The 11,569-nt window shown below is 34.1% G+C and overlaps 1 protein-coding gene across 2 annotated transcripts in view; it reads left to right on the forward strand.

Moving 5' to 3' along the window:
* The window catches only part of PI4K2B (phosphatidylinositol 4-kinase type 2 beta), a 28,716-nt gene extending 17,147 nt beyond the window's left edge, over window positions 1-11,569 (forward strand). The window contains exons 8-10 of one of the 2 annotated variants that reach the window (XM_019743894.2): window positions 2,383-2,516; window positions 3,079-3,138; window positions 9,132-11,569. In XM_019743894.2, coding sequence (XP_019599453.2) covers window positions 2,383-2,516; window positions 3,079-3,138; window positions 9,132-9,305 — 368 coding nt within the window. In that variant the 3' untranslated portion in view covers window positions 9,306-11,569. The remainder of the gene's footprint in view (window positions 1-2,382; window positions 2,517-3,078; window positions 3,139-9,131) is intronic. The other variant, XM_019743895.2, reaches the window with a different exon arrangement.

The following is an 11,569-nucleotide window of genomic DNA, read 5'->3' on the forward strand; positions in this document are numbered from 1 at the left end:
ACAGGAGTAATTTAGAAGCATTTTGTTTGATTTTGATTTTAAAATTTCTGGGTCAGTTGATTTGTTTTTTTAAACTGTCCTTTGTTGTTATTTTCCAGTTTCATAACTTTGTGATTTGTGAAGGTGGCTGTGAAATCTGCTTTTTGAAATTTGTTAGTAATTCCTTTGTAATCTGATATAGGGCCAATTTGAAGAACTATTTGAAAAGAATGTGTTTGGGCACAAAGTTCTTTATCTGTCTACTAATTAAAGCTTGTTAGTTGTCAAATCATATTCTTGACTTCTTTTTTGACCACTTGATCTGTTAATTTTTGAGAGGAACTTAAAGGTTTACTGTGATTGTGATTTTTGTCAATTTCTTCTTGCATTTCTATACATTTTTTGCTTTGTATTTCACATTCATAAAACCCAGTGTTTTATTTTGCTGGTGGCCTGTTCTTTTATCAGTGTAAAATATATCCCACTTTACCGTGGTCTCAGTGTTTATTTCTTTTCTTATTTTGTCTGTGGTAACATTGCTTGCTGTACCTCATTTCTTTTTATTAGTATTTACCTGGTATTCTATACTTTTTTTTACTTCCATCATTTTGTTTTAAGTATATGACTTATAGGCAGCAAGTAGCTGGATATTTTTCTGCCCAATCTGAGATTCTTTTAGTAGGGACACTTAACTCTGTAGTTTGTCTCAGTAAACTACTGATGTGTTTGAACTTTTCCTGCCATCTTTTTTTTTTTTCCTATTTACCATGAATTCCAGTTTTTTCTTTTTTTCTGTCCTATCTTTTGTTGAACTGATTTGGGATGTCTGTGTTCCATTGTTTCCCCCTCTAATGATTTGGAATCTGTATGCAAATTGCACTTTAAAAGTGTTAAGTTTAAGGTGACTACAGTATATATGGAAATTTTAATAAAGACACAGTTAGGTTGATTAAGGGTCCTGAACTTGACATTGAAGATACAGGTTTTTAACTGTCACCTTGGTAATGGAAACCATAGTGGTGTTGGCTATCACCCAGGGAAATCATGGTAAACAAATACTATTATTAGGACAATTTGTGGTACAGTACTCAGTTAATGTTTCATAAATGTTTAGTAAATGAAGGCAAGAGAGGACTAAGTGTAGATTCTGGGGGAATGGTGACATTGAAGAAGTGAAGAAAAGCCAGCAAACTAGAGAAGTGACTTAAAAGACAGAAGGTAAACTTTAAGAGTAGTATCTCCAAAGCCACAGAGCAGAGAATTTCACAGAGGGAGATGACAGAAAACAGTGCTACGTGTTACAAAGACATTAAGTAGATGAGGACTGCAAATTGGGCCTTTGGAGAGACCCTTAAGAGATGACCAGTGGTCTTAGGGAAGAGACTTTGCTAATAGAAGTTGACGGATAGGGATTGGAAGTAGAGGCAGACATAGAACAAAGGCATTTCTTTTGTGTAGTTGATCAGGGAAAGATACTAGGTTACTGCAATAATAATTACGGTTTTTGCAGTTGTTTTTAACTCTTTAAACCACAATTGCTTTTGTCCCAATCTAATAAAAAGAAAATTGGGTATAGCTTCAGGGAGGTGTGGGCCAGAGGAAAAGCTTTCTTTGGAATGGACTGTGTACTTCCCACAGTATGCAAAGAGATAGATAAAAGACAAGAAGGAATGACTTTGAAGGCAGATGTCTTCCTCAGGGCTCTCCAAATGGTAGCCATGAAAGCTGGAGGTTTTCATTGGATGAACCTACAGTGGTTCTATGGGTGATCATAGTGTCATAAGCCATATACTTCCGTGCAGGCTGAGTATGCACCATCTCTAGAAGATTTCACTTCTTTGCAGATCTTTCTAGTCCTGGCCCTTTGTAGATTTAATGGTCCTCTTGGAAGAGAACTAGAGTTAACTGGGAGCGATGGATCTTTTACCCCTTAGAGCCACTCGCCTATTTACCTACTAATGGTTTTAAAATATTAGAACAAATGGGTGGCCAGTTCCTGATGATTTGTGGCTGGAAGGGCAGGGATATCTCAATCATGATACTTGATCTGGGGCTGTGAACAACTTCTAGGTATCTCTTAATTTCCAAACTCAGGAACTAGAGAGTCAGATCTTTTTTTTTTAATCTGTTTGAAATAGTCTCATTATCAAAATTCTTACTCTTTAAAACTCAGAAACCTGACTGGTTCAGGTAATACCTTACTGGTTTTGACATCTGAGCTAAACATCCAAACTTAGAATCTGAAAAATTTAGACAGCAAAGGGTAATTGTTCTTTTATAATTTCTTTCTCCTGTTCGTTTGTTTGTTTTTTGAGAACGTAGAAATTGTAGGGAAAGAACCAGGATAAATGTAGATCAAAATAAACCCTTTCTCCCACTGATTAGAATACTTTTTTCTATTAGATCCATTTCACTGGGCTTGGCTGCCTCAAGCAAAAGTTCCGTTTTCTGAAGAAACAAGAAACTTGATTCTACCATATATTTCTGACATGAACTTTGTGCAAGATTTATGTGAAGATCTTTATGAACTTTTTAAGGTAAATAAATTTTTAGTTGTATTATTGCGGAAAATGAAATTAATCTCAAATAGATTTTCTTAATAGAGCTAATTTGAAGTTTACTGCTTCAGGTATCACTTCTTGTAGTAGAACTTGACATTAACAGAAAGGAATTAGCAGTTTTATTCTACACAGGCATAAATTTATGAAGTTACACGTACTATGAGTATTCTTTGACGTGAGAATTAAAACTTGAGAAGTTTTTTTCTTCACAAGTTGAATATTTACACAATGACTCTAAAAATTATAATAAATGTTTGGTAGCCTGCTATGGTTTACCTCTCAAAAAAGCCTAACCCCATTGATTGCAATGTCATTTTAAATCCTTTCTGTAGCAAGATGGAGTATAAATTAACTACTATTGTCATTCTAGGGGTATACAAAAATACCTCAGGTAAAAATACTCTTTCATGTTATTATATTAATTAGGAAAGCTTTCTAATGACCTTATGTGCAAAGTTGAAGTGTTTGTTTTTCAAATATTTGTTTCAAAGATGTTGACTTTTGGAATTGTAATCATATTTTTTTTTTCCTGTGATAGAATGACAAAAGATTTAGCAAAGCCACTTTTGAAAATCAGATGTCTGTGATGAGAGGTCAGGTGGGTCACCTTTTTATGCTCTTGTTAAGAAACAAAATCTCTCTTTGAAAGAGTAGTTGTCAACTTTTGTCTTCATTGTGACCCAAAGATGGAACTCTGGATACTATCTTTATGCTGAACCAAAATAGCTCAGATTATTAGAAATGAAGTTGATTTCAGTAGCATCTTTCCTCTATTGTCTTATAAATTAGATATTGTTGACCTTGTATTTTGTTTAGTAACCCAGTTACCTCCTACTGTGAATTCTTTGTCCTCATTTTGGTAACTATTTTCCTGAGTGTTACTATCTCTTCCCTCTTCAAATACACTTCCTTAGATGTTTTAGCACAGAGCTCTGTTGACTGTTGATTATTTGCTTCATAGAATATGTTTGGCCTGTGCTAGAGCAGTCACTGAATAGCCATGTCCCCAAGGTCACTGTAACTAAGTTCTCTCACCCCTTTTCCCCTCCTTTAATTAGAGATACAAGGTATTTAGTTCTGCTGGTGTGGACCTACAGATGACACGTGGTTCTTCCACTGTATTAATTAGTCGTGTTTAGATTACAAAAGGAAGACTTGAAATGAAAATAAACTATACTGTAAACATTGTTTTGTAGTGATTTACTAATTAAATTTTTCTTCCTAAAATATACATTTAATTTAAAGTAGTCATTTGCCGCCTACCTTTTGCAAAGAAGACGAGTCTGGTTTTTGCACTGATTATTATGTTACATAACTTTAACAAATAAATATAATTAAATTAGAGAATCATTTACTCATCAAATACAAAAGAGTGCCCAAAAAATGTGCACGCATTTTAAGAAAGGAAAAAACTGTATTGAAATTATGCTGGGGGTAATTTCACTTTGAGCACCTCTTGTAATTGCAGAAGTGAAATGTGACTTGTATTCATCTTTTGTTATCAGTATTATTACAATTTTAATACAGTTTTTCATTTCTTAAATGTGTATACATTTTTTTGATACCCTCTGTATTTATTGCAGAACGAGTGCAAGAAACTGTTCTACTCATTGAAATAAAGCAGTGAGCAAAACCCGGTTCCTCTTCTCATGGAACTCTCGCTCCGATGATGAGGCCTGGGCTCAGGGAAAGGGGTTGGTTATTAGCTTGTACATTTCTGTGCTCTGTTGAATTGATACAGTGCTTTGCTGGAGTCCAGTTTTAAACAGTAAGCGAAATGGCTGGAGCAGTAGCATAGAGCCACATCATGAAGGGCCTTAAGTGCCAGAATACAGATTCCACATGGAAGGGATTGGCACAGTTAGAGATTTAGCATGAAAACGGGTAATGATGAAACTGACGTTGTTGGAAAGGCGACCTCATCTTGGGCTTCTTCTATGGACTCCCTGGAATTGTGCACTAAGTTCTGTGTATACGTGTCTTTTGGGCATGGGGGAAAACCATAGGATTTATACCTCAGCACATGGGATCCCTAGCCCAACAAAGACTAAGAACCACTGCAGAAGGTTACGCTGGACAGTGGGCTGCAAGTTTGCTCGGTGGAGGAAGAGTCTAGAGCCAGGGAGCCTCTGGGGGAACTGTTTTGGGTAATTCAGGCATGAATGAAGGGCTTGGATGATCACTGTGATTACCACGCAGAGGGTCACCATCCCAAACTATGTTTGAGCTCAGTTACCAGGCATAAATAATGATGCCCTAATTTGACCTTTTTGTTTGAAACAAATTAATCAATATGCTCCATCTTTTGGAATTCTCTTACCATTAAATATATATCTTTATTTGAGGAATATTTTAAAATAAAAGTTGTAAATAATTTTGTTAATTTTAGTTAGTATTCGGTTGGTGCAAAAGTAATTGCAGTTTAAAAGGTTAAAAACAGTTGCAAACACTGCAGTTATTTTTGCACCAATCTAATACATGAGGAACTTAAATTCAAATTAAAAAATGCTCGTCTGAAAAGATACGGAGACATTCCAGTGCTGAGGTCTACAGAGATATACCAGTGTCTATCTGCTGTTTTAGGTTTCTTTATTCATATCCTGTCTCCACAAAGGAGTTAAAGTATTATACAAATGTGTCAAATAAAATAGAAAAATGACAGGATCAAGATCTGGGGAAAGAAACAAAATGATACCTTCTTTATATGTTTTAATTTAATTTTACTGTTTTTTAAAATTTGGTTTTGACCATCCTGATGGCCAGAAAGAGTAAGGTACCTAATCATGTACATGGTTATGTAGCTCTCTAGTTGACACTTTTTTCCTTTTTAATCTGGTGTGAAAAATTAGGTAGTGTTTTATATTCTAAATTCAATACTGCTTATGAAACAGATGCTTAACAAACATAAACAAATAATAGTAACCTCTGCTCCAGTTCCAGCCAGTTCCTTAACTGAGTCAAAATACTTGTGATTTTACCATCATTTATAATTTTACCATAAACCCCTCTCCTCTCCAGTTTTGCCAATTAACTTCATGATTTGTGCTTTGTACAACCAAGTCTTTTGCCCTAGTTTATAGTAAGTCTTTAGTTTTGCACACATGATAATCAGTGACATGCTCTCATTCTTCACATAAAGCTGTGGAATGGAGGTAGGAACTAGTATGAAGGCATTTCTTTTAAAATCAGGACCAGTAACCACTATGTTTATGAAAGTTAAAGATAAATCGTGTTTTAAATTTTACATTAAATAGCAGTAGGTCATGATGAGATTCAATGAGATCACGCATTTCCCTTTATCTCTGTGCCTATCTGGGACACTACACCTCAGAAAATACTTATGGGCAACATGAAATATATTGTATACATGATCTGAAAAAAATGGTAGAAATAATAAATAAAACTGTGTTATGAATGCACAGTGAACTTGTACTCAGTGATTGGTCAACCAGAATCTCATTTGTAGATTCAGTAACAATTGATGTTAAAGAAAATGAACCTAACACTTCAGTACCTCCTGAGTAGTTGACCCTTTACTAGCTATTTATATGTTTGTTGTCATATATCCTCATAATAGCTGTCCATAGTCATCTGCATTTTCTGTGGAGGAAACTTGGCTCAAAGGGGTTGAGGAACATCTATAAAATAAGGGGGCCTGTCTCAGTCTGGCGAATCTACAACACTTAGGCATTGCCTCTGCCTGGGGCCTTTCTCATCTCTTCTCTGGAGTTAATGATCTAAGCGGTGGCCTTACCTGTTTCCCTGTCTCTCTTCCACATTAGACCAGAACAATCTCTCAACGCAAATCCAGACATATCCCTTGTGACGTAAAACGCCTGTGAATCATCCGTATGTACAAGCTCAAGTGCCAGTTTTGAGCACAGTCGACAAGACCCTTCATAGTCTGTCTCCACCCGTCCACCTGCCTTTATCTCTTCATTTGCAGCTTCCCCTAAGCCTGGCCACTCTTAAGTGCTCTTCATTCCCATTTTTCATTTCCCAGTGGTGCCCTTGTGTGTGTTGTACTGCTTGCTTTCTCTCCTCCGGTGCCTTTTCCTCTTCCTCTAGAGAACAGTTTTCCTTCACGCTTCAGCTCTGTCTAGGATTCCTAGGCTCTTTCTTCCTGCCACCCAGGGAGTTCTGATTTCCACGGCACTCCCTGGGAATATGCTGGAGTCACATTTTACTCAGAAATTTGATGTTAAAATCAGCATATTGAGCACATTACTATTAAAAAAATAGCTAGATCAACCATAAAATAGAATATATGTGGCTTTGTAGAGATAATGTAGTACTTCTTATGCCCACTAAAATTTGAGGACCAGTGAACTAGTCTAAAGGAAAGAAATCTGCCCTTGACATAACTACACATCCCTAACAAGTTATCACATGTGCATAGTTGGAGAATTCTAAAATGTTTCTTCTTGCCTGCAGTATTTAGTTTATTTCTAAAAGAATCTTCTCTGATTTAAATATAACACATGAGTGCTGCAGGTTGGCTGTAACTCTACTGGGTTATGCTCAGTTCTCATCGGGGGGGAAAAAACGTAATAATAGATTGGTTTATCCTTTGAGAAATGAAAAAATGGTGCTATGTGGGGGAGAGGAACAGATTTGAAAGTCAGGGCATAGGCCCACTGTTGTTAAAGTGTTTGTCACACAATATTGCTGTTACTTGTTCACATGGCTGTTGTTCTAGAATGTGAGTACTTTTCGGGCTCGTACGATTTTTTTCATGGGGAGGAGTCTTCTCTTCTCCCCGACACAGTGTGTGCTCAGTAAATGTTTCTTTAGTAAATAAGTGCAAGATTATCAAGTGTTTTCTCAACTCCCAGAGAAATATTAATATTTAGGATTGAATAATTTTTGCTATTAGTATATATTTGAAAACTGTTAATCGTGTAGAATGGTGTTCATTTTCTTCTTACTATTCTATTTTCCAGAATCTCTACAACAGTTATGTATTGTTTTAAAGTCAGGAAAATATTAGATGTTACTTAAATTAGGGTTTTTAGACTTCACATTTTTAAAACAAGTAGAGGAAACTCACCCAGGACACATAAATCCTCAGCCATGCTGGTGCCCACATTTTATTTTCATGGTAAGAACAATACTTAATACAACTTGTAATCCTGGTCCTTACCATACCCTAAAAGAGCACTGCACCGAGTTTTCTTCATTTTACACACACACAAAAAAGAACAATGCTTATAAGTGTAAATTTCATGAAAACTTTTTGTCTTGTTATTCCGATTTAGCCACCCTAGAAGATTTTAAGGGAAGACTTAAACAGGAGCCTAAAACATAAATGCAATGAGTAATAATTACGGTTGTTAGAAATAATTCCCTGATGTGTTATAATACATACTTTAAATCTCCTAGGCTGTAAACCATCTAGTTTATACTGTGTAAAGGATTATGAAGTTCATGTATTAGTGTGGTTTTATATTGAAATCTTTATGCTTATCACTACTGAATAGTCTTTACAAGATCCAGTAAAATGCATATCATCTGTATATTAGGTATTTCCAAATATCTGAAGGAAACATCCTTATTTCTAAAGTGCGTAACAAGGGGAATTTTTTTTTACCTGATATGCAGGGAAAAATGAATTATTAAAATTTTATTTTATCTAAACAGTAGAATAGGCTGTAAGCTATGTATTAAGTTTCATAACCTTATTTATATGCTCAAGTAACAATTCCAAGGGTATGTGTAAACCTGGAATGTAATATAGTTTACTTTCCTTAGTTTTATGTTTTCTATTTAAGAGTAAGCTCTTAAATAAAACTTTATTTTAAATGGCCACCTTCCCAAATTCTCTAACCCAGGGCTTGCCTACTGGCCCTGCATCATGTTTTTTCATGACACTTACTGTCTAACATTGTATAATTTATAATTGTATAATTTATAAGCTATTGCATAATAAACATTGTTAAATTATTGTATAAAATAAACATATATAATAAACATTGTATAATTTATAAATAACATTGTATAAAATAACATGGTACGATTTACTTATTCATAATGTTTATTGACTCCTCCCCCTACTAAAATGTAAGCTCCATGAAGGTAGGGATTTGGTTTGGTTGTTTTACTGTTGTATCCCCGGCACTTAGAGCCTAGCACTCTAGGCTCTTGCAGTTAATTAGCTGGATGAGTGGATAAGGCAAGTAATTAGTTAAAACCAGACTATTTAGACCAGTATTTGTTTAGGTTCTATGTCAAATGGAGTATGTGGAACCATTCACTTTATTCAGTCTCTGATTCCACTGCTCCTGGACGTAGGTGCATTGTAGAATATTTTAAGGTTACCAGTTGGCAAAAGTTATTTAATTCTGATTTTATATATGCATACATACATAAACAAAGAATTAAATATTGTGTATATGTGTGTATATATATATATATATATAAAGTTACATGCATCCATGTAATATGTATTTATAGCAGTTACTCATCACAATCTGTATTGGGCATAAACGGATGAAATAAAAGTTGTAATTATGGATAAATGGTTAAAATAATGTCAGTGAACTGAAGGTTGTTGTCTTTTTGAATGGTGAAAAATCTCTCTTCTTTTCACAGATCTTAAATCTTACTCAGGCATTGAGAGACGGGAAGAGTCCTGTCCAGCTGGTACAGATGCCTTGTGTGATTGTGGAGCACAGTCGAGGTGGAACTCAGGGTCGGATTGTCCACCTCAACAGTACTTTCACCCAGACTTTCCATTGCAGGAAGCCGTTTTTCTCCTCCTGGTAGCAGATGTAAGAATAAGAGAAACAAACTGGCATTATTGTGTTATTAAAATGTAAGATGGATTTACATTACATTACTGTACAGTAATGTAAATCTGCTGTTAAGAGCTCCAGTTGCCAAAACCTCAAATAATATAAGTCTTTAAAAGGTTATGTTTTGAATGTAATCAAAAGTTTACAGTTCTTTGTCTAAATATTAAATTTCTATTTCAGGGAAGAAGTATATCTCCCATATTGTATTTTTGTAGAATAATTGTATTTTATGTTGTTGTTAGTTTAAAAGGTAATTTCATGGTTTACACATTCTGAAATGACTGTAATTACTTTAGAATTCCAAACAGAAAAATAAGGTATTTGTTGACTTTGAATACAACAACTTTTTATATATTTTTTAAACATTGTGAAGAATGTTCATTTTAACTCTTCTTACATTATAAAAGGCCTTTGAGAGTGAAACTGCTCTTATGAACTCTAACAGAGTAGTTAATAGAAAAACAGGTAAGAATAAAGCAGTGTTGCCTTAATTTAAAAGCTGCTATTTTAGAACTTGAATAAGTACTCCTAAAATGACCACTGTTAGGGACTAGAAAATTATATCTTGGTTAAGTAACAGATGACCATTTTCTTTTTTGTACTTAAGAATACTTTTGGTCAATTATTTTGTTATAGTGAGAAAAACAAACTAAAGATACCCCCTTTTTAAAAAATGGAAACATTCAACTGAGAATTGAAGAGAATTATATAAATTAAGGTAGATCCTTAGTATTTTGAAATTCCAAAATAGCATTAAAATTTTTTGTTTCTTGCGTGGGATCAATTCTTTAATCAGTTAGTACTCTAGAGTACTAATCTTGTTCAATTAAGTACTTCAGTTAGTATTAAACTTCACTGAAAAGTAAACCATACCTCAAAGGGCATATTGGATTGCATTTTGGGGTCCTACAACATAAACTTTTAAAAAGAATAGTATACTATTTTGGGGAATTTGGAATTATCAATGTTATAATTACAGTCAACTTTAGAATATCAGCCCTAATTAAAGGGGAACATAACAGACATAACCATAAAATCATTTATATTTGATTTTGAATATCAGTATGTCTGACATCCTGGGAATTTGTAGCACTTTTAACTCACCAAGTAATTTAAATTGAGAAGAACTCAATATGAAGATGTGATTCAAAGAAGCAGAATTTCATTCTCTTCTTGAGGCTCCAAACAAATAACATCACCTCTGGGACTAAACTGGGCAGTTTGTGGTCTGGCCTTTGGTTTTTTGAGCTTTCTGTCTTCTGATTATTTTTTTTTAATTAAGTATTTTTGTGTAAAAAGGATTCCTATAGGTTAAGTAAGCATGGAAGACAGATGTGCAGTTCTCTCTCCCTTCACATCTTTTTCTTGGTCCTTGTGATGTGGGAGTGAGAGTATGGTGTCCAAGTAGAAGTCCATTGAAAATCTCTGTTCTCCTGCCTCCCCCAACCCTCCGCCATCTTAATGTTGAGATGATGGAAAACTGGAAATTTAACTGAAGCTACTATCTTTAGATAAATACTAGTAATTGAAATGTGCCTTTGAAATGTGTTCTAAAAGAACTAAGATGTTATGATGTGGGTACTGCTTTCATAAAACAGTTTCTTTTTCTTCAGTATTTTGAGAACTGCTATATTAATTTTTATAATGGAAAACTTAGTAAATTGCTACTGTTTTATATCCTAAAATTAAAATGGTGTGGAAATATTTTTAAATGGTCTGACCAGGCCAGAAAAGTAAAGTTGAAATATTTAAGATGTGATTACAAGTCAGAGTACATTGGTTATATTTTGTAAATTTTCATGAACTTAACTCTTATTTAAATATTGTGTTAATATGTTTTCAATGAGTATATTTATAGTGTCAAACATGGTAGACTAAAGGTAATAATGAAAACCATTGTCTTAAGGCTAGATTTCTCCTGAAGTATGTATATTGAATATTTAGAATGTTTGTGGACATATTTATGTTTATAAATGATGCCAAACAACCATTTTCTTACTTCTTATATAAGCGGTATAGTTTAATTCTTTATAATTCCAAAATATGTATTTAACTGGAACCTTTATAATTGGAGACATTTTAATTTATTTAATTATATGCTGCATTATTCTCCCAAGTTTGTCAGCAATTGAAGACTGTGGAAACATGGTTTCTTGCAGACTTGAAAACAATTTGATTACATTTTTTTAATCTAAAATACTGTACTAATGGTATTAAAACTTTATTAAAAAATGA

Source organism: Rhinolophus sinicus, linkage group LG02 (genome assembly GCF_036562045.2).
Source record: "Rhinolophus sinicus isolate RSC01 linkage group LG02, ASM3656204v1, whole genome shotgun sequence".
Taxonomy (NCBI): Eukaryota; Metazoa; Chordata; class Mammalia; order Chiroptera; family Rhinolophidae; genus Rhinolophus; species Rhinolophus sinicus.